The 25,276-nt window shown below is 33.5% G+C and overlaps 2 protein-coding genes across 2 annotated transcripts; one reads left to right on the forward strand and one right to left on the reverse strand.

The window, feature by feature from the left end:
- Positions 1–251: 251 nt before the first annotated feature.
- Coq4 (Coenzyme Q4) lies at positions 252–1,957 on the forward strand. The gene has a single exon (XM_085946335.1). The coding sequence runs from the start codon at positions 349–351 to the stop codon at positions 1,168–1,170; it is 822 nt and encodes a 273-aa protein (XP_085802461.1). The 5' UTR covers positions 252–348; the 3' UTR covers positions 1,171–1,957.
- A 9,744-nt stretch (positions 1,958–11,701) lies between these two features.
- On the reverse strand, positions 11,702–16,080 carry LOC147071688 (uncharacterized). The gene is made up of 2 exons (XM_085946501.1): positions 13,304–16,080; positions 11,702–12,570 (listed from the first exon to the last, which is right to left on the reverse strand). The coding sequence occupies exon 1, from the start codon at positions 15,941–15,943 to the stop codon at positions 14,225–14,227; it is 1,719 nt and encodes a 572-aa protein (XP_085802627.1). The 5' UTR covers positions 15,944–16,080; the 3' UTR covers positions 11,702–12,570; positions 13,304–14,224.
- Between the last annotated feature and the right edge of the window lie 9,196 nt (positions 16,081–25,276).

Genomic DNA, 25,276 nt, shown 5'->3' on the forward strand with positions numbered 1-25,276 from the left:
ATAGAAGCGTAGGTTCTGCCAGCCTGCTAAACAAGATAAGCAACCAGAGAGATAAATAATCGAAAAGAAAAGGGGCCAGCACAGAAGAACACAAGGCAAAAAATACGATCAACATCTCAAGGGACTTCAGAGTCAATAGCGAATAATAATTATTATGTGATAGATTGACTTCATAGATAATAATTAATATAATGAGTGAATATTTTTTTTTGTTTCTTTCAGGTAGCACCGTCTAACATATATGGCAACACTGAAATTATAACGAAATGTAAACATGTCAAATCTGTCAAGTGAATTGTTAATAAAGTACATAGTTGTATAATAAATAGTTCAAACCAAATAAATAAAATGCTACGCCTGAGATTATTTAATCCGAAGTATGGCCATTTAACAAAATACCTGATCAATGCATCTCGTCTAGTATCAGATGCTCCTTCGACCGAAGGGCAAGAAAAACCCAGTTCTGAGTTTGAAATCGAATTTAGATCGAATTATATTGAAATTAACGATTTTCAACGAAGTATACTTGCAGTTGGATCGGCCGCATTATGTTTAATAGATCCATACAGAGGAGATATGATAGCGTGCCTCGGCGAAACAACCGGAGAAAATGCTTTGATTTACATGAGAGAAAAAATGTGTACAACTCAAGAAGGTCGTGACATTTTCAGAGAACAACCTCGTATAAATTCTAAGACATTAGACTATGAAAGTCTTAAAAAACTGCCTGATAATACATTAGGAAAACACTATTACGATTTTTTGATTAGTAATGGAGTCACGGCTGATTCTCGGCTTCCTGTGCAATTTGTAAAGGATGTGGAGTTAGGTTATGTCATGCAAAGATATAGAGAGGTCCATGATTTGGTTCATGCCGCATTACAAATGAAAACGACGATGCTCGGGGAAGTGACAATTAAATGGGTTGAGGCCCTACAGACTAAACTGCCAATGTGCATTGGCGCTGCCATTTTTGGTGCCGCTAGATTAAAACCTAAGCACAGAGAGCTCTATACAAATCACTATCTTCCATGGGCATTAAAGACTGGTGCAACGGCAAATTTTTTACAAGGCATTTATTTTGAAAAGCGGTGGGAGCAACCGCTAGACGAGTTTTACACAGAAATGAATATATCTGAATTTACAAGAGTAAAAAAGGAAAATCTATAATTACTACTTAATAATGAAATGGTCATCCGCAAAATCGCCGATGATGGCCAAGTGTCCGCTTGGTGGTCTCTGATTCAAATCCCGGGTCTAGAAAAAATTCACATGTTGTTTTTCAATATGTGTTTGGACTTCATAGATTGAGCGAGTGGCTTCCATTTCTCATAAAAATAAACAATGTCATGACACTTCTTAACCTCTTCACCGTGGAGCATTTAGTTACCACATTTATGCTAATTGTATCGAATGGCCAACTAATGAGGGCACAACAGCTGTGCCGTCTACGGTGAAAAGGTTAGTCTTCGGCCAAGGCGGCCAAGATCCACACCGTATTGTAAATTGCTAATGATAAAAATAAAATGGTGTGTACAAGCTTGATAATGTTGTCAAAAGTATTATGTGATATATTTTATTTTGTAAACTAGTAAACAATTGAACTTAATTTGATAGCCTGTAAATCGATGGGTCTGTGTAGATATTATATTGAAATTGAATTATTATCCCTTAAACACCATTCTGTATACCTTTATGCCATAAACGTAGTGTATGTCTAAATGGGGTATTTGAAAAGATATTATTGTCTCATTCAAATACAATATAATATGTCTATTTGACTAAAGATTTTCAATTGGTTCAAATCGTTAAAATTCAATTGGACATACGTACACTAACCTACCAATAATAATATTATGTACATTATTTTGCAATTAAAGAGCTTAATTATTCATGTTTTATCTTGTAATATTAGAATTTGTATGATAATAATATAGGTTCCTGTAAATACATATTATTCAAATCAAAATATTTTTTTATTCAACGAATAATTTTCAAGATTTAGGAGTTTAATATTCTTTATCGACCATAAATGATTTTGAAACACATATAGGTGCTTTACAGCAGTGCTCCGCAACCTTTTCTCACTCACGGCACACCAAAGGTCTTCCCAGAATTCCGCGGCACACCACACGTAAAACAATTAATACACCAAAACAAGGACCCCACATCCTGAAGGGGGACCCCAGGTCAGGATCTTTGGCGGCCACCCTACCTATCGCTAAGGTTAAAAACAGTGTGATACTCTAAAATAGCGTTTTTCAAATAGAGTGTGAGGTTAAATTAATGGTATTGATTGTATGTTCAGCGATTTTTTGTGTGGTTATATTATATTAATATAATTACGGTTAGTTGTCGGGTTAAGAATAATTATTTGTCGAGCATTGACACAATAATAATAAAATGTATCCTACAATCACATGTTTTAAAATATTAATATTAGTGTAGGAAAATAGTGCCGCAGGCGATTTTTTTTATTCGAAAATGGGAGCTGAACTGCGATAGCCTTGTAGGAAATCTGACGATATTTTTTATTAAACGAAATCCAGAAAATGGACAATGGAACATCGGCGAAGTTCAGTTTTAGCGTCCCGTCGTGTATCAATAATTCAACAAACTCCTCTCGAATTTATAGGAAAAGCGCTTCTATAGAATTTTCGGCACTGGTTGCAAAAGGGTTTCGTATCCAGTCGCATTGTTTGTATGAAAGTAATGATGAAATTTCTTTTGCAGCAAAGTTAAATGTTTTTGAGACGGATCCAATATTAATTGCTTGTTTTCAATGCTGGTCTGGTAGGTCTTTTGGTATATTTGTGTTAACTCTTTCTGCCAAAATTCGAATTTATTTTTGAACCCTTCTAATTTATCAGAACATGTCAATATATTTTCATTCTGACCTTGCATTGTTTTATTAAGGTCATGAAGGTGCTCAACTATATTACCAGCCATGTGCGCAAATTTGGGTATTGCACCGCGGCACACCTAGCATCGTCTCGCGGCACACCGGTTGCGGAGCACTGCTTTACAGGACTCGAATCTGCATCTGATATTGGTACCATGAATCAATCCAAAAAAGCCGGTTTGGGCAAGCCCGCAGGCTAGCTCATATTGGCAGAGGTCGCAACAAGTAGGTTGAGTCGCATGCGACTTGTCGATTTGCAACAGTGAGATGTTTTTTCAAACAAAACAGTCGCATGCGAGCAATCTGCGGAGCTCTATTTGGCAACGTGTGTTTTGTAAATAACAATGACGTTATGTCGACGTGTTGCTAACAAGGCGAGTTCTGATGTGAGAGCGGAGCGGGCTTAGGTGAAAATGCAACATTGTGAATATAATCCATGGGGTTTATTTGGCAAAGCTACAGGATGCTACTAGATTTAAGGAGCTAGTCTGGAGCAATAGGTATTTTTAGAGGTATCACATGGTATCCATATATTCAAATTTTACTAGGGAGTGGATAAATTATAAAACCACCAAATATAATATTTTCCTCAACCTATTTAATCGGGGCCGGTTTTACCATAGGGCTAAAGGGGCTTATAACCCAGGTTGGTGGGGCCCCCAGACTGAAAAATAAATTGAAAAAACCCTCAGCCAGAGGGAGCAACCGCCTTTGCGGTAAGTTTGATGGGTAGGTCGGTACTTTCATTAAAATATAATATTGAAATCAACAACTTTTTTACATTTAAGGCATAAAGCCCACCAACGCGGCGCTCGGTGCGCTCTCTATGAAGTAGGCCTCCTCCCACCCGCGCATTACCCTTCACCTATGTAATAAGGGGCTCAAGGAGCACAAAATAATTATTATTATCAGTGACTCATAACAAAGCAATAAAAATATTATTAAATTTCTCAGGGCTTGTAATTAATATTCACGATGAAATCATTATACCAGCGAAATATCGGACACGCAATAACTAAGCAAAGAGTTCACTGTTATTAAATAATGGCTTCTCGCCCGTCTATCGCTTATGCTTCCAGGAGCGTGATTTTGCTTGCTGTGTTCAATGAATGGACTACGTTGTATTTTCGTTAATTCGTATCGCTGAGAAGCCAAAAAACGATGAATCATGGGGCAGGCGGGCACAATGCGTCGTCAAATCCAGTGTCCGCTGGCGTATTTGATTACATTGTATTTTCGATGATTCACATAGAATATGCGCGAGCGCCCCGCAAGTCCGCTTTAGTGGACTTTATGCCTAACACGTCATACAATTTGAGCATGCGTAATAAAAATTATACACGTAGGTAACCAAAATATATAATATTTTCAGTAAAAGTTTTTGGTTGATGATATTTTATCCAGGGCACATTTTAGTTTTTGTATTACTTATTGAACACATTAATAAAATTATTGATCTTCAATGTAAATTCAATTCAAATGCAAAAAAAGTTTTTTATACTTTGGAAACAAAGTTAGTTCAATAATTAATAAAAGTCTTTGGTTATCCTGCGGGTTAACTTATTAACGGGTACTTAGGCTGCAATGTTACCAGAAGATAAAAATAAAATAGTAAAATTGGTTTAATATCGATGTATTTCCAATAAAAACATGGCAAAAGACATTACAATCATAAAACAAATAAGTACACACACAAAAAAAAGAAAATTATACTAGCATTATGGTTCAATAATCAATAAATAAATACAAAATATTTGAAAATAAAGACTAATTCACACAGAAAATAAACAATAATTTTTCCAAAATAGTGGACAAAACCAGAGCGTTGGAGCGGAGCTCGGAGCAGGAGCACTGGCATTTTAGTCGCAGCACCGAAAATTTGTAGTGCACTGCTCCGGATGTTTTTTTTTTTATTATATTTTCATCCTAAAATCCAATGAAAATAGTATATTTTGACGGTATCAGGTCCTGGAGCGGAGCAACTCACAAAATGGTCTGCTCCAACGCTCTGCACAAAACTAACACAAATTAGTAATTATATTATAACACAATTCAAAATTCACTTCAATAACTGCTAACATAAGGAGTTTCAATGTCAAAATGGGACACCATTTTGTGGATGGATATTATACAGATACTGATATTTTAGTACACGTTTATTAAAAAATACAAACACACTTAATAGTAAGACCAGTGGTGTAAGATATGGTAGCCGTTCCTCACAATTTAATGGGTCTTCGCGGAATGTGGTAAAAGTAAACATTGAACTAAAATAAATTTATCTAAGCCATTTTATATTTATGCAGGTTGGAAAATTTTGTCTCTATCATTTTCTTAAGGTGGTACGGTGAAAAGAAAAGTTGCCAGTTAATAGTAATGGGATAATTACCCCACATTGTAAACATGGTGTCTATTACTGCGTGATTATAAAATTGATTTCTTCGCCGTGGTGGTAATACACATATTCCACTGTAAAATTCAGAGATATGATCATTTATAAATTTCCAGTCTTCTAAACACATATTTTTGTGCATTAGCCCCTCAAGAAATTATAATAAAAATAAGTTCCTATTAATTATCACTTACTTCTCTTCACCACCATAAAATTTGATATTGTAAGTATCATTTGGTCAAATAAAAATGTTTTTGAGAACCCGGAAGCCTAATACAACAAGGTTCCAAGTGTTTATTTATGACAAAACAAACCTAACAATGAAGTAGTCTAAGCTGCATTATTGTTACTGATTCTGCATAAAATAAGCACTTAGAACCTTGTAGTTCTGCACACGCGAATTGTGTGGAATAGCTCAATTCACTAATTTTACTGAAAAAAGACGTGTTAGTTAATAAAAATAACACAATTATTATTATAAAACTTTTTCACATTCACAAATATAATAAAAAAATAATGAGCCGAATAATAATTGTGTAATTCTACTACTTTTTGCATATATATAGAAAATCTACATCATAATTTCATAACAAAATACGATGTGTGTATACGACAGGCAATAACTTAATAATTGCATCAAAAAGTAAATTGGTTTCAGAGACAGGCAGTTTACTAACTATGCCTATCCTACGCTATGAAAAGATAAACCTTTAAATATCTCAGGTGTGCAAAACATTCATGATGAATACATATGTAACACAGAACTTTTATAATGTAAGAAATTTTGTATTGTATAAATTTAATACCACATCATTTTGAGCATCTACATATCTATTGAGTGAATGAAATGATTTTGACAAAAGTTCAATTAAGTAGTGTTCTGGGGTAAAATGCTAAATGAACACTACAAACTGTGACTGTCTTACACTTCCTTTCTTTTAATACAATATGTTTTTATTGTTCCCTAATTTACAGACGGTTTGTTAGATTACTAAGATGAGCACATAGAAATATTTCGTGGCTATTTAAAATTGTTTCAGTTTTCTAATATGCTTTTTGTAAATTTTAATTTGAGATATTATATGAAAGGCAATCATTATGATTTAATCAAACAGATTTCGTGAGCCTAATACTACAAGGTTTCAAGTATTCATCCTTGAGAAAACAAAGCAACAATGAAGTAGTATTTTAAGCTGCCTCATTGTTACTTTTGTTTCATCAAGGACAAACACTTAGAACCTTGTAGTTCTCCACTCGCGATTTTCTTATATAAAAATAAGCATTCATTTATAACAAGTTTGAGTCAAAGATTTATTAATCCGAGATATTGTGAATAATAAAAACTGTAACATTTCCTCAATGGCTATGCAGGACATATTTACTTACTGCTAAAATTTATATATTATGTTGAAATGATGGTTTATTTAACAAAAACAGCCATTTATATAATATATTAGGTGTAATTGAAATATTAATACTTAATTAGGTTTATAAAAATAGAAGACACAATATTATAAAGGACGGATAATTTATTGTAAACTGCAGAATTATATTATAATTTACGATTAATGCTGCAAAATTCAAAATAGGACAATAGATTAGTAATCGATTGTTTATCATTACAGGAACATTATACATGGCAAAACAATTTATAGTAAATAGATTTTTCTATTATTATTATTAAAATAATATACTCTTACTTTCTAAAAATGAGAATTTATTAACATGTATCTTGGGGTATTTTCTTAAGGCCACACGTGCTGTATAAAGGTCGACAATTAATATTTTTCGTATAAGATACAATGTCAAATAATTATCGAATCGGGTGTATAATTAATGAATTATTTAAAAACGTGCAATAACCATGGATATTTTATAAAATAAAATATGACATTATTCTCAATTTTAGAATGACAACATTAAAAATAATGTTGTTTTATGGTATTGATATATTTTATGTGCTCATGGAATATAGATTTCCACAGTGACGACAAAATGCCGCCCCATTTTTTATACAAAAATATTTTTTTACCATCCGTGCTCGTGTCCTTTCTGGTCACCAAGGATGTCGAAGGGCAACGGAAGTAAATAAGACATCTCGAACCCGACAAAAATACAGTCCTGTTAAATTTTTTATTTGAATTAATACATTTTGTTTCCAACCAGTGAGCTTATTTTTTAAAGGAAAGATATTTTAGTTTATAAGTACTCGGTTTAGGTAACTATTTCTATGTATACTAAATGATTCTGCTCGATTTGCCGCCCCCAAGTGACACTCAATCTGCCTACCCCCACGGGACGTCACTGGATTTCCAGAATGAGAGCATTATGATGATGTATATAACATTCCCACAAAATGTACAAATTGTTCAAACATACGAGGGTGGGTCAATAAGTCCTTAGAAAAGCTGACAGGTGGCGCGACTAGTACTGTAAGCGGTTTGTTTTCATGCAGCGGCACTACCGATTCAGTATGCTGCAAAGTTTCAATCAGATTGGTCGGGTTGTTGTGTGTTTCTCGTACATTTAAAAAAAAAATTTGCTTGTGGAAAATGGAAAAATGGAAAATGGAGAAAATTGAGTTTAGAGCTGTTATTAAACATTTTAATATAAAAGGGTTAACAGCAAAGGAAATAAAAAATAAGTTGGATTTAGTTCACGGCATATCTGCTCCTTCACTTGCAACTATTTATAACTGGTTAAATGAATTTAAACGTGGTCGTACATCAACAAAGGATGAACCACGCTCAGGACGTCCTGTAGAGGTGACTACACCAGAAATGATCAATAAAATCCACGATATGGTGTTAAGTGACCGAAGATTAAAGTTGAGTGAGATAATTGAGGTTACAGGGATCTCAAAAGGTAGCGTCATTTCTATTTTACATGACAAATTGGGCATGAAAAAAATTTCTGCAAGATGGGTGCCGCGTTTGCTCACAGTCGACAATAAACGCAATAGGGTGGTGGCCTCTAAAGCCCTATTGTCGCTCATGCAACGCAATCCGGATGAATTTTTTCGTCGCTTTGTGACTGTAGATGAAACATGGATACACCACTATACTCCCGAGACGAAAGAACAGTCAAAGCAGTGGATTGCGAAAGGCGAACCATGTCCAAAGAAGGCGAAAACCGTAAAATCAGCTGGTAAGGTTATGGCTACTGTATTTTGGGATGCACGTGGAATTATTTTCGTTGACTATTTGGAAAAAGGAAAAACAATAACAGGGGATTATTATGCATCTTTATTGGACCAGCTAAAAAACAAAATTGAAGAAAAACGGCCTCATTTAAACAGGAAAAAAATCCTCTTTCATCAGGACAATGCCCGTGTTCACACATGTTTACGATCAATGGCTAAAATTGAAGAATTGAAGTTCGAATTGGTCGACCACCCACCGTATTCGCCAGATTTAGCCCCCAGTGACTTTTTCCTTTTCCCAAACTTAAAAAAATGGCTAAGTGGACAACGTTTTTTTTCAAATGAAGAAGTCATCGATCGGACAAATGCTTATTTTGAGGACCTTCCGAAAACTTATTTTTCTGACGGTTTAAAAAAAATTGAGAAACGTCTAACCAAGTGTATTGAGCTCCAAGGAGATTATGTTGAGAAATAAAAAAAAAATACAAAAATAAAAACTGTTTTAATGCTTTTTTCTAAGGAATTATTGACCCACCCTCGTAGCTTCAAAAGATAACCGAAATTCTTCATTTTCGACCTTTATAAGGCATAATATGGATAATAAAAATAGTCTGTTGTAATATGAATAATAATTTATTATTATTATTAATAATTTATTGAACATCTTTATCTGATGCTGTGAACACAAAGAATAAAACGTCGTAAGGCCGTGCCTCAGGTACCATATTTATGCATATAAATCACTTGCTGCGATATCATATTGGTACACACATATTGCCTGAGATTTTGCTTACATATCGATAATGCTAAATAAAATATTTCATGTTTCACAATATATGAAGAAATTGTGGATGACCATCAGGTATCATGAATTAGACAGATTAAGCTTCAGTAAAATAATATTTAGATTGGATAATATATTATGTTCTTACAAAAAAATTCTGATAATGTAATATCAGGTAGAAGTGAGTCGTTCAGAGAATAAAGAGTCTAATTTTTACGGTTCAACTTTAAATTTACTCCGATATTATACTTACATAAAATATTACATTTTTAATTAAATCATTTCTGTTACGCGTAGCTTTAACAATCAATCTTCGTAAGTCAAAAACTTAGATGATGCAACTGTATTTAAAAAATTATTACAATGTATACATTCATAAAACTATTATTACAATACAATTTAAAAAATCAAAGATATTAAATTGAGGTGCTGATGATTGAATAAATACAAGTGCACCGGTGACCAACTTGAGTAAATTAAGTTAACTAAATATGCTATACATACGTAACTGTTTTCAATATTTTGTAAATAAGTTATTGTTCTCAAATAATCCATCATTACTACTCCAAGAAAAAATATTTCTTATATCTTTGTGTTTATTAATGTTTTTAGTATTTTAAGGATAAGTCAAGCCAAAACATTAAAATTACATACGTTGCTAGGAAATAATAATAACGTTTTATACACATTAGGTCCATGGAATATAATCAATTATTAGGACGAGAATGTTTATCAATTTTAAGACAAAACAGTTACGTGATGTGTGAGTCTTGTTTCATGCATAAATAGGTCTGTGGTGAAAACTTGTCCTAACCCATTTCTTAATTATGTGTAACTTATATTCGTTCAATCCTCAGCACCTCAATTATTTCATAAGATCTATTAACTTCATTGACTGAGTTGTAATATTAAGTATTTTTTATATCATAGATTTATAATTATATTATGACTTGGTCCTATTCGAAATACGATATATAAATAGTCTTAGATCTATGGCTGCCTGATAATACAGGAAAGATTATTTTAGTATATTCACAATTATTTTAAAAGTGAAGAGTTTGTCGTATTTCTTGATAAATTCACTAATTTCAAAATTAAAAAAGATAACGGAAATATTAAATTATCTTAGTATTGTCAGTCAAGTAGATAGCTAAAAATTTCACCCATACATCAGAAAACTATTAATTGTATAACTTTGGAAAAAGATAATTTAACGAGTATATTAAAAAACTCCAATTATTACAGGTGACTTTGCTTCATTGATCCGGTTCTATATTCAACTATTAAAGACAATCGACAAACAATGATAAGCGGCACATATTGGGTAAAATAGGATAAGTAAAATGCTATGAATGTTTTGACGTATTAATAAAGTTGAAATATACACGAATAGAATTTGCTAAAAGGTAAAGAAAATTACCTTAGCTGAGAACAACAATAAGTAGACGGACATGGCGGATGTGAATAATGTCAATTTGTCACCTAGTGACATTAACCGTTTAAATAGAGGCAGAAAAATGAAAATTAACATTGAAAATTGGGTTGATATCAAAGGTAAACTAAGGCATTTTCCAGCCTAGAGCTACATTAAGTGAGTTGAAGAATGAAAAATGGCCAATGTTGAAATAAATTCGCTCTAAAAAAAGAAAGACCTGATACCTATATCAGTGTTCAGCTCATCATGCTAGATTTTATCAAAACTTTACTGTAGAGGTGAGTTGGAAATACTGTCACCAGTTTGTGTACTCAAGTTTCGGTCGAAACTACCCATACTAAGTATTTGTGGCCCAATGAACTTCTTCCAAAAAACTTGTGATGATATCATCGCGAGTCGCTGTTCTGTGCACCCGCCAGTTGGTAGACTTTCAACACTATTGACAATAAATGCGCACAAACGACATAGCACTTGAATATAGGTATATTTTAATTTATTAGTCTATTGCGTTCGAATGTATAAATAAATAGGTTATAAATTTTCTGTCGCAGCACAGTGGTGAGATGACGCACAGGCTTAGGCTGTTTATATACCGCTCAAAACATGTTTAAAATTTAAAAAAAAATCACTGTTATTCATTTTTGTTAACAATAATATTGTAACCTAACAGAAAAACAACGCAAAATTTTAAATTTTATAATAAATGGGACTCTTCGACAAGCGGAGCTCAGCGTATTTTTAGCGATTATATTGAAGCCGATACACAGTCTGAGTTCCCTGAGCCGATACGTATTTTAAAATACTAATAATATGGAGTTGGTTTTAGTTTCAGTTGAGTATGAAACTTTTGTCGCATACGCATGCCAAACGATCTGTATAGTATTCCAAATACTAGTAAGTATTTTGGAACAAGTTTATATACTAAGTATTTTTTTATACTGGTAGTACTTAAGTATACTTAGTCTTCAAAATCTACCAGTTTTCCCATCTCTACTTTACTGAACAATAGTTTTAAAAGTTTTAAGAATTTTATTTTTCATCTTTTTCATGATTATTATTTTCATATATTTTCTGTATTGATAATGTAGCTGATAAATACAAAAAAAAACACTAATAATTTTCCTTCAAAATGACCCGATTAAACATTCTTCACCATTAACTTTACTATTTAAAACTATGAATACGTGCCCTTATAACTGTTGGTAGATTGTCTTGGATTATTTTAATGATAGGTAAATGGCAAAAGAGACGTAATATAAGACTGTAAAATGTTGTGCTGGTTTTATGATTCCTCTGTTATTAAGGTGATACATCAGTGAAACGACAAATAATTTTCAACTATAGGCGCGACGAAATTTCGGACTCGCTGCCATTCGGAGAGAGAATGTCGAGCTGGAAACACGTCAATTTGTTTCGTGATGGCGACGGGCGTATTAATTCTTAAATCGTGTAAAGATGACTAAAAACGTTACCCATTTACTTTAAAAAGAAAACATGTTAATGAATATATTATTATTCTTACTGATAGAACAATAAACAGAACATTAAATGGACACATGTTGGATTTATATGACAAATTATATTTCGTTTGACATGCGTCATTTGCACCCCTAGCCACGATCTTTTTAGACCGTGCCTCAACTGAGGTATAGCCTTAAGTGTAATTTCGTCTGCGGTTTACAGATATTGTAAGCATCTATTCAAAGAGTATGCAACGTAAACACGTGCAATAATAATTATAGACTACCGACAATGTATCCAAAATACACAATGAAAGATTAAACCATCATGTAACAGTTCATTAAGAAACATTTACGCCAGTGTAAAATGTACAAAAATATTTATATCTTGTAAAATGGACGGAAGTAAGGTTTTTAAAATACTTCAGTTTGATCTATTTAATAATAATTAATACCTCTCTACCTGCCTAAGAACTCGCTTAAGTAAGCAACAAAGTAGGTTTGAAAATAAATGTAACAAAGACGAAAGTCATGTTCAACTGCTTTGCAGGCCAAAAAGAGATCCTCATCAATGGCACTCAGCTCGAACAGGTGAAAAGCTACATCTGTCTGGGACAACAAGTATCTATAGATGGATGTATATTTGATGAAATTGTTCGCAGAGTAAAGCTAGGCTGGAGTGCTTTTGGCCGCCTGAATAATGTCTTCAAAAGTGACCTTCCACTGTGCCTAAAGCGCAAAGTGTTCAACCAGTGTGTGCTTTCCGTGATGACATATGCGTGTGAAACATGGACCCTAAGTAAAAGAGAGATCCAGAAACTTAGAGTAGCACAACGTGGTATGGAGAGGTGCATGCTGGGCATAACGCGAAAGGACAAAAAGAGGAATGAGTGGATAAGGAAGCAGACAAGGGTTTGCGATGTAATAGAGTTTATTAAAAGCCTTAAATGGAGATGGGCTGGACACATAGCTCGAAGAAGAGACAATCGTTGGACAAATCTAGTCATCCAGTGGTATCCAAGAAGTACAAAACGTCCACTAGGTAGACCTAGGGCCGCTGGATCGATGAAATGATAAAGTTCTGCGGAAGTACGTGGCAACGCAATGCACAGGACCGAGAGAAGTGGAAGCAACTTGAAGAGGCCTTCATCCAGCAGTGGATAGATTCAGGCTGATGATGATGAATACCTAAATAGGCATGTCTCCCGGGAATAATAAAACCTAGATGGTTTATACTTATTGCTGTCTGTCATAAGAGAGTAAATTACATAATATAATAAATTAGTTTCACACTATTATTTATGCAGTGGGTATACTATAACCATGTTATAGTCATAAAAGGTGTGCAAATCACATTTTTTCGCATATGTAAGTAGAAGAGAAGGGTTAATTATTAGTACGCCTCTAGCGATGACCGTTTACGTGAGTGGCTAGTTTCGTTTGATTCCCTCATGCAATCGCACATGTTATCCGTACATGATTTCAAACCCTTTTTTGAATATTTTCTGGCTGCAGTAGGTAAGTACATATTATTATGATTTATGAGCCATAAATCAGTTTTCATTTATAAATGAAAACTGATTTTCTACTTCATACAGATGCAGGTTCATAATGGATTTGGGCACACCTGTCCTGTGACTTAAGAACCAAGCTGAAGTCTGACACCATGGACAAGCGAACACTTTAAAATATTATATTACCCAGGTGTCATCTTTAATCAGCCAAAAAGGGTTAAAAACCAAGAATTTCTGCACATGTAGAAAAAAAATAAAAGGATTGTTAGTGATGCAGAAAATGCCATCAATTGTAATTATTCATTGTGAGCAGTATAAATATCTGAAATAAAGAAGCATGTTATTTTTAGTGGCAATTGCTAATTTGTATAATGTTTCTGTCAAGGTTCAATAAGGTTCTTATGACACAGGAATTTGAAGTGTAGAGGGTTATCTGGATTTGACTCCATAAACATTCTTAAATAATTAATACTATAGACTGAGGGCACATGATGAAAATTTAATTAAAATTCTAATCGATATCTTACTTTTAAAGAGACATAAACAGCAAATCTTGACAATGAGTATTTCTACAAGTTGCCAATATAAAAAAAACTCAACTATCAGTCCAATCCCTGGTAACACTGTGGTCCAAACTATTAACGCCGTCAATTAGTACACTTTTTGAAATACCAGCAGCCATCTTATCAGGCGGACCTTTGTAAGATGGTAAAATTTTAACATTCTTATTTATAACCAGAGCTGGAAGATCCACCAATGAACTTAAAGGAGTTTTATAGCCAATGTCTTGACTATCTGAGACCTTAGGTGGTTCTAACCGTGTTTTAGGATTCGATTTGTTGTTCTTTTCACTAAACGTTTCCAAATTGACTCTTTCAGATTTGAGGTCTTTATTATAGTCAGTGTTAGCTTTTTTATTTGAATTATTTGCAGTGTCTTCTTTAACCCACAAGTTTTGATGTTTTAGCGAACTGATTTGCTCTTTGACTCTAAGTTTAGTCGCAGGCGATTCCTGTATACTTTGATCGAGTAGATTAGGAGGCGGAGATCCGAATGTGTTATATTTGATAAGTTTTTCTGGTGTTCTTGAATGTGGTTCATCGTCATGTGAAGTAATCGTTTGGAGAATCTCGTCTTGTATGCTATTATTTGATCGAGTATCAACGGACATTATTTCTTCTGAAATGCTATCGGAAGACGAATCGCTTGACTTATTACTACTAACACCATGACTAGATTTGTTATTGGATACATTTTTAACAGGAATCGTTTGATGCGGTGATTTTATATTAACCAATGGCTGAAATGTTCTGCTTTCGTTTACATTTGAACCATTTCTTTTACTGACACTGTTATTATGGTGTAAGCTAGAAAAAGTTTGACTATTAGACGGCCTTGTCAGATTGCTTTCGAAATTGTTTGATAAAATTTCATTTTCATTGAAACCTTTTACAGATTCTTCGACTGCATCAGATTTGGGAGATAAATCACCAAAAGATAAGCTAACTTCTTTTGAATCTTGATTGAAATCAATTTCAGATGTGACACTTCTCGCGGTGTCGCCAACATCATTTTTATTTTTCAGAGATACCTGTTCTATATTTGAATGTTTCGAACTGTCAGAACTTTCATTGTGTGATTCTGTTCCTTCTAATTCTTTTGAAGATGAATTATTGGTATCGGTAGAGTTATTTAAGTTTAAATGGAGTGCTATGCGGCTCTTATCTTCGGAAACAGCTGAACTCTCAGAGTCCGATGCAAAAGATAAGTTATACATGTCAGATCTTCCACTGTTCACGACGAATGTGCTATTTTGTGTGCCGATCTTCGGACTTGTTTCACTTTCATTAAATGACTTGTCATTCGAGGAGTCAATCGCATTCCCTGTTGAAACGTTCCCTAAGTTATCCAAATGACTAGTCTTTAATAGTTTATATAGCACTTTCACTAACTGCACTAACACTGGAGAGTTACACTTATCGTCTACCCTAGTAAATTCCAAATTGCGAATAAGAGCTTGCCGCCCTTCGTAAAAATAGCTTTTACCTTGACCTGTTTCTGCTTTGTATATCGAACACGTCTGCCGCAAATCACAGAATTCCAACAATTCTTGAACAAGTAGCAAAGATAAAACTCCGTCGTGCGAGGAAAGAGACTCTCTGAGATGTGGATTATGGTGTTTCTGTTCATTTTCTGTCTCCAGTGCCATGAAAATGTTGGCTCGAAGTTGGGCTCTGATTTTGGCGAGAACGCCATTTTTTTCGAGCGCTTCTGTCACCAGATCCTTCAGTTCAACATACTCCTCTTGAGACATCGTTACGTAATGCAAGGATTCATTTACACAAGCAGGTTACAATAGCTTTACAAGATTTTCAATTGTTTACGAAAGTAGAATGTCAAAAGTCAAAATACTTCAATCGATTACTAACTGTCATGGGCACCAACCGAAACAATCGAAAGTGAACACGCGAAGCTTTGAAATTTGTTGCCACAAGCGCGAATTAATTATTACCTATTTATCGACATTTTTGCTTCAGCGATTTGTCACTTTTTGTTTCTAAAAATAGTTTATAATAAATTAATACAGATGATGAAAAATCGTAAAAATAATAATTTAGTTATTTGAATTATTATTGATATCATATCAAAAAAGATGTACCTAACCATGACATTTTTATACTTTTAGTACGAACAATACTGACAGAAAAAGCGATGAAAAATTTCAAATATCTTGCAAAAAGATCGAAGTAATGAAAAACAATAATAAATGCAGTAAAAAATATTTTGAACATGGCAATATAATTTTATATTAGGGAGGTTTTTTTACTACAACACTGGAAAGAGCTTTTTTCTCTGACGTCACATCGCAAGTACATGGATTCGAAGAAAAGCGCTTTTCCACCGCTTTTCCGGACACGCACCCCCAAGCGGGTGGTCTTATCGAACACCATGCGCGAGTGGAGGCTGTGAGGGCGCGATCCGGTCAGTCAGCTAGAGCGGCCTCAACGGTGTAGAGGTCCGTCGCTCGCTTTGCAGCTCGAAACAAATCGTTCGCTTCAGTTGCCATCAAATAAAATAAAAAAAGCCGCTGCCATACTTTTCTCCGGTGTCAGTGAAAAGAAAATCCCGCGCGCGGTGTGTAATTTAAAAAAAAATCGAACTGAGTTATTAAGATTTTTTTAAATTGTTTATGGCGGCAAGCGTGTGATCGTGCTAACTGGCCGGCTGACGTTTTCGTGCCGCAAAATGGAGGTTTGAATTTTGAATCGATATTTTTGTTGGTGGGGTTGTGCGTGGCGTGTTCCCGACCAGCGGGGGTTATTATGAGACGGGTAAGTGAGCCATTTATTCGTTGTCCCACATAACACCGCGTCGCCGTGTGCCCGGGCGCTGTGTTGCTACACGTAAAAATGGATTTTCCTCGATTACAGTTATACTTACCATTCTGTATTATTTACTGCTATCAGTGGCGTGCAATAATTATTAATAATGTAATGCCAATTACCAAAGCTACATAATGACTAACTATTTCCCCAAAACAATTTCCGAATGCTGAATTTAGTTTCGCGCTATTTAATCACAGATTGATTTATTAATAAAAAAAAATATTTATTGGTATTGTTACAAAATTGAAAGACAGTGTATTGTCATTAGGAACATTAAGGACATGGATAATATTGATAATTACGTTTTTCTGAAAGTGATTATTTTGTACCTATTTAAGATGCACTGGTTCTCAGGTAAAAACATATTATTGTGTCAAGGCTTAATTACATTGGCAGACGCGCAGACCCAACCCGATCCAACAACCGTCGTAGCCAACGTTTTAAACGGTTTTAAAACATCAAAATTTAATGTGGATCACTTTATTCTTTTTTTACGTAGGTAGGTAATTTTCTTCAAAAAATAAATTCGTCTACTATGTATGATACAGGAGGTAGAAACCAGTTGTAGTTTACATATAGAAGAGAGCTTTACTTTCCAGTTGATATTAATAAAAATTAAAAATAAAGTATGGACTTAAAAAAACATAAATTTGTAATAGGAGTCATTATTTAAAATTCTCGGCTTTCATGGTTTCCATGAGCATACAAGGTTTCTCCTTTGAAAATACTTTTGAACCTTACCAAATCATTTTTGTCTAATATGACCGCGTAGTTTGTAATATGTATGTAGGTACCTACGTAATGAATATCTTGCCACAAATTTGTAGGAGTATTTTTTGATGTCGCACGAGATCATTTCAATGAAATTGAATCAAAAATTTCAATTCAATTTGCTTTTAAGTCACTCGAAATTCGGCGAAACTTCTTGCCAATTTGAAATGCAAAATTTAAAATAACATGAAATATTATGCTAATAATTTCGTAGCTACTTAAAATATTCGGAAAGCTGAAATTATCAAGTAGGCAACAAAACAAAAATCTCTGAGACTTTCTCGGGATGGAAGAAGACAAAATACATTTTTATTATAGGTACAAATAATTTAGGCCATCTTCTATCATTAGATTATTCATATTTTCGATAATTGTAATGATAATAAATTCACGTCTTACCTAATATTATTTAAGTAGGATCTATTTTAATGTAGGTACCAAGGTACCTCACTCGAAAAGATGTTTCCATATTAGGAGATCCAGGATTGTCATGTAAAACCAATCGTACCATCAAAAATAATCTGTAAAAAAACGATCAGTCGTTCTAAATTATGTATAGGTACCTGATAGATTTTATGTAAATTTAAGTGGGTACCGGGTTATTACAATAAAGTGAAATTTATTTTAAATGCGGAATAAGTTAACCTTAGATTTAATTGTGTTACAGATATATTTTATAGGTACCTACATACGTATGTCATACGCGTAACAATGCATTATTGTTTGCGGTCACTATCAACGGCTTGGCATTTATTAGATGATATTATACCAGTATATTCGATATCATAGAAAAATGAAAGATGCGTAAAATACTGCCTACAACTACCTACCTACAACACTTTAAGTTTGCTTTGGAAATGTTGTTTATTTATTAGAAAAAATATTAGTTTTCAGAATACCTACACTGTTTATTATGTACGTAGTGTAAAATTATGGAAACATGATAATGTTAACAATAATAACTAGGCTGCATAACTCTCCTCTGCGCATCTATTCTATACACAATACTGATATCGGCGGCTATCATCGGTAGTTTTTCATATTTTTGTATTGAGGTATTATAATTTTTAGAAACAGGTTAGTTGTAATTGTTACAATAAGTGCTATGTTTTAATAGCACCTCGCTGTGCTAACTTAGACAGTTTTGACTGTTTAGTTAGACGGCTAACTTATTGTAACACTAAAATTATAATACCGCAATACAAACATATGATAATTTACCGTCGTTAGCCACCGATAGCAATCTTGTGTATAGAATGGATGTGCAGAACTTGATTCTTCTCATGACTGAGGAACGTAATTCGGATGACGGCTACAGGTTTTAACATGACAGCTCCATTCCTCTGCGCATTCAACTTTAGGTACGTAGAGTCCGTGTCAGTGGTAAACCCGTGACACCCCTGATTTGGTTTTTCAGTCTGGAGTTAACTCTTTTTCGTCTTCTCTGACCTTCAATATGGAAAAACGTGATGTTAATCGCATTAAAAATATTCAATTAAGTACCAACTAATGTAACTATGGAAAGTCGATTTTATATTTAAAAAAAATATATATATAATTTTAACTTGGTTGTCTTTCTATCTGACTGTGTTTTTTTAAATTCACTGGTAAATCATTTTCACAGTTCATTAGAACTTTATAATATGATTTTATATCGCTGTCATAAATAGGATCGCAATCAAAAACCATTTCTTATAATAATGTAGGTATTCTATTTAAAAGCTACATTTCAAACATAATATTATAACCTTAATATTTATCTACTTTTATCAGATTTTTATTTAAACTGAATTTTCGAAACTCAAATTGAAAAGCAAAGAATACCACATTTTTGCAGGGTTGCCAGGAGTTGTCGTATCAAAATAGGCTCCGTTATAAAATATTTTATTGCAGCACTTTGTAGAAATTAATTCTGCCCTAACGAGATATGTAAGGCTTCTACTATCAAACATGGCAGAGTAAAATTCAACTAAATATACTCGATTTTGTCAGAGAATCAGTTCACTTATCTTATGAGTATATGACTTGGCTGTGTTTGATATTAAACTGGCGAGGTGGTCACTTTTGAAACTAAAATGTGTTAAAATGACCCTTTTAAAGGACAATTTACGTAATATGTACATGCAATGATGGATTATAACTTCATAATTTAAAGAATACAATATATATTGAATTAAAATTTATTAAATGAAATAAAATGTAATAATAAATTATTATTATGATATATATATATTAGGTACTATATAATACCGCTCACTCAATGTGATTGATTTGGTAATAGTCACTTCCTTACTTTACGGGATTAATACGGGACAATCTGTTCTCCCATTTCAATTATGATAACGTTAAATGCAAGAAATACTTCGTACAAACGACTGAACAATATTCAGTCAGTTCACTGAAATGTTTCACTCTGATTGGCTCTCAATGACATAACCGCTATGGTATAGATGTGTTAACAAGAGTTGAGGCGAAGCAATACTCACACAGACGCATATATTACAAAAAGGATGTTTCAAATTTTTAAATCGACATCAACGAATACGCATGTTGTCCTCTTTTAGCTATAAGCGCGATAAGCAAGACACACGGCTGTTTCTCGTAGACGTTGTGCAATGCCCGTTGCCTCAGAAATGCACCAATACACACAATCTTTCGTATCTGTGTTCGCACCAACTCTGGCTGAGAGACCTATAACAAGGTGAGCCTGACTTTGCTACTTTTGATACCTAATACAATGATAATTTATTGTAAAGTTGATTTTCACATATTTTTGGCCCGCTTTTGATATTGAAACTTATATTGGATCGACGGTATTGACGGGTTTCCTAGCGCAATAAATCAAAAAAGGAACATCGACAAAAAAACATGACTTGGCCGTGTTTGATTGTAGAAGCCTCGTAAACTTGTGTGCAACCAAAAGATATGGGTTGATAACTGGCGTGGAAAGATAACCTCGAAGGGTGAGTGTCAGGCCCGAATCTTCAAAGATTTTCTGAGCGGTATTGTTATTGTGTATAAAAGATACATATACCTAACGTGAACGTGACGTATTTGGGGTATTAATTGGCATGTTGTGATAATTATTATTCCGTTTGGAGCATATATTGGAGGGAAGATTCTACAATCTAGGTACATAGTCGTTAATCATTACGAGCTTCTTTTACTATTGGAACCAGAAAATGGACAGAGTCATTCGGTTTGGAAACATAATTTATAAGAAAATTTATATTATTATATTATTTATATATAATATAATAAACAATAAAAAAATGAAAATATCAATTAATTATATTATAATATAAAGCAATGACGACTACTGTATTTTCATTACGAAGAATTTACCATCTTAAATCTTGGGTAATCTTGGGTAATACAAAAATGTTATGATATTCTAAGAATAATTTTCAAAATTTAGGGATACTTACATCTTAGGAAGGTTTTTTTCGTCATCATTAATTTCTTATTTGCACACATGCTTGAGGTATATACACCTAAAATAAACAATTAAATTACCCTTTTCAACAATCTACAACTACTTGAGTGAATGCTATGCTGCAAATATTCACAATTCATTCGCTATCTCTGGAAAACGCACGTACAGGCTGATCAGATATCTTCTAAAAATGTTGCCGAAAAAATAAATGAAGAATATTTTGATGCCAGTCTTCTAAAATATGGAGAAAATTATGCGAATCGAGACCATAGAAGGCAAAACGTTCTCCGCCAAGACATATTTTGTCAGATTCTTGGACAGTACAGGTTATGACTATGTGAAATGAGGTTTGTGGAATAAGCACCCACTACATAATTGTGTTAATTGATACCGTATAAGTATATTTTTAGTCGTAAACGAATTTAATGGTTCTCTTCTATTCATAGTGTTTGTGTCACTCACTGTTTAGGATCATGGTTCATTTAAATTTTCCAAGTTATGTATGTCTTTTCAGCGATTAATGCATTCCGCCGTTCCTATAAATCAGTGTTCTTCAACCGGTGGTCCGCGGACCGGCGCCGGTCTACAAGAATTTATAACCGGTCCGCGAGAGCTTTCACCGTGCCATTAACCGACTATATTGCTACACGATTCGGGGAATTCGCACTGGATGAAAAGCTGGGAGAATTTTTGAATGCTGCTGATATTAACTAGAAAGTCATATTCAACATCATAAGCCAACATTTAAAAGCGTTAGCTGAAAACTTTAATAAATATTTCTCTGAAAATTAAGACCTACGTAAAGGTGGACCTCTAACCTCTGGAGTAATAATCCTTTTTTGGAAGATATGCGCACTTGATCCTCGTGATCGAGCTATCTTCTGATGTCACTCTGGTGTCCAGACATAAAATGCAATCATTGTCTCAATTTTTGCTATCACTTGATAAAGAATATCCATCTCTGAATTATAAAAATCATATTTTTATACATAATTTTTTCGACTTCCTATTTATGTGAAAAGACTCTTTCATATGTCAGCAATAAAAACTAAACAGAGAAATCGAATGGATGTTAATGCATCCCTTCGTCTCTCAGAAACAATTCTGAAACAACGTTTATCAAATTTGCTTACAAAGAAGCAGCAGCAGATGTGGCTATATCCAAACGTTAATAAAAAAGTTGAAATAAAATTTTATCTATAATGGTTATTATTTCTGGCTAATACCGGTCCGCGATATATTTCTCATATGTTCACCGGGCCGCGGGTGTTAAAAGATTGAAGAATACTGTTATAAATTAACGAATTATGACACCTGTAGCATATTTCATTCGGTCGGATCATCGTGTTAGCCACCAGCTCCGCTTTTCGCGTCGACCCTCGAAATTTCCGCTGGTAATGAGTTTTTTTAAATTATTGTTTTTTGTTCTGATGATTTCTTCAAAGAATTACAGAACTCATTGGAGACATATTTTACAGAACTGGTGTGTCAAGTTTATTTCTTTACATAATCGAGATACTAGTCCTCTGTAGTATTCTGTAGTCCTCTGTAGTCCTCTTTATTATTCATGTAATTCTTCATATGGAATGAATAAAATAGTTCTTATATACCCTATCAGTTATTGGTATATCGGAAAACTCATTAGTCAACAGAGCCAAATATCAATATAATAAGGATTGAGATTTATTTTGAGAGCCGAATTTCTTAAACTTAAATTATATATTATGTAGGCTGCTTATTAACTTAATAAACTTTAGTTCAAGATTTAAGTCTTAATTAAAATTAAACTATAGGTACACTGAATAAAACTTGATAGCATACGTAATAATGATCTTATGTATTGATAAAAAATTAAATTGTAAGTAAGGTATCGATAAAATTAAATCATGACATTGATTAACGAGCACTCAATGTGAATAATGGTCTTGCATATCCTTGGAAAGTTTGAGTAAGTCAGGTTTGTATGTTGTTTTTAATTTTAAGCACGATTCCAGCCTGATTCCAGGTTCTCATCAATAAGACGACTTCTCAATTTACTCTTGATTTCCTCTCTAGAAATCTCTTTACTAACCACAAAACTTGCTATAATAACATTATTGGAATATTGTATTCAGTAATTAATTAATACAGAACTTGCTTTTTCTTGGCTCTTCTAAAGTTCCTCAACTGCTTTCTTCCTTGCATCACCGACAAGAAATTTAGTGCGAAATGGCGCGTGTTTAGTTGTAAAGTGTCTCTTTAAATTTGAATTCTCCAATTATTCCCGACAAATAATACAGGTCGGGAGGCCATTTATGTTTTGAATAAACGCGAAAGTCTCGGTCCATTCAACTTTAAATTCACGGTTTTCGTCTTCCGTTTTTCGTTGTTTCTTCTTTGTAGCCATATCAAATAGAGCATGGGGCATTTGTGGCAGACCCGCAGTCAAGGGGCCAAAGAGCCGCATGTGGCTCGCGAGCCGCGGTTTTCCGACCACTGGTGTAACTAATACTATTTTTTAAATTACACTTAAACTACATTATTTACGCTTTAGTTTTAATTTTTTTAGTTCAATTGCGCTCCATGGTATCTTGCACAATATTAATGTCATGATAAAATTATACGATACCTTACTGCGGACCTGCTTAAAAACCTTTTCTCATTTAGTTTAGAAGTAGATTTAGATTTAGCACGTAAATACGAATACACAGCGAGTTTCTTCGTCTCTTCTCCTCCTTAAAGATATATTATCTGATAATTTGTGGGTAAGGTAAGGTCTATAAGCCGACCGAAGTAATTAAACCGAAATTTCAACTATCCTTTCAATATGAAATGTATGAAGATTTATTTACAAGGAAAGATATTTTAGCTATGTTCACTTTCAGGGTGATTTTTGAAATATTAATCTTCAATCATGAATGGAGGGACATTATTAATCACTGGAATCGTTCCCAGTGAAATTTGTGATACACTGGTACGTCTTGAACACTTGTGAGAATGATTTATTTTTATATTATTATTTTGTAAAACAAAATTCTACCAGGGAAAATAATATGTAAACACAATTAATAAATAATTACAAGATAAAAAGAACTTTTAATATACAATTTTCTGTTGAATCATATAAACTTGACTTGACTAGCTTAAACGATCAAAAAAATTTGTACTTGATAGAAATAATACTGAAATGTCATTTTGACATTTCATATTGATTTCCATAGTAACGCACGTATATATTAATAATTTAGTTGCTAGGACCACCCCCTTCGCAACCGATAATAGTGGATTGGATTACGGATTTCTTCCGAAATAGCTTTTCATACAAAACAGAATTAACTGAAAATTAATTCAATTCTACTTAAAGATGGCTAAAAGTATTAAAAAATGCATTGACATCGTGTTCTGATATATTCTAAAAGTTTCAAATGTCTAGCTAGTAGGGAAGTTAGCTACAAATCTATTGCAAGATTTGTACTGGATAAACAACCACCGGACAAATAAGAATACGACCTAATAAAAACGTTGTAAAAAATAGTGGATTGTCTATACTCTATAGTCTATACCTACAAATCTTGAGACGGTCAATGTTAACGTTAATATTCATTTGAATATTTTCGTATAGGTATATATAATATATATAATTAATTGATAGTATATTCAAATATATGTATATATATCGAATATACATAACAATCCTTATGTATCGAATACTACGCTCATGCCAATAATTTACTTATAAAAAATCCATGTTTAAATATAATAATTTTTGCCCCATATACCTACCTACTATATCAGTAGTCACAGTTTCGTTCGTCTACGTAGTTATGGGTATTAAGGATAGAATATAATGTATTAATTTTCTATACATGTCCTAAAGATAATATTTTAATATGTTCACATTATGTTGGCAAGTTTAGCGATTTGGTTCAAACTTTGCAGTGTTATCCTCGGGCCATCTTTACTCAAAAGTAATTAGTACTTTAACAAGTGAAGTTCATTTTCAACACTAGACGATGGCATTATAAGCAGTGGCGTACCCGGCATAGCATGGAGTGCAGTGTCATTCCTGTAAAAT

This window comes from Rhyacophila brunnea, unplaced genomic scaffold, assembly GCF_057557595.1.
Source record: "Rhyacophila brunnea isolate RB1 unplaced genomic scaffold, BYU_Rbru_1.0 scaffold_2, whole genome shotgun sequence".
NCBI lineage: Eukaryota > Metazoa > Arthropoda > Insecta > Trichoptera > Rhyacophilidae > Rhyacophila > Rhyacophila brunnea.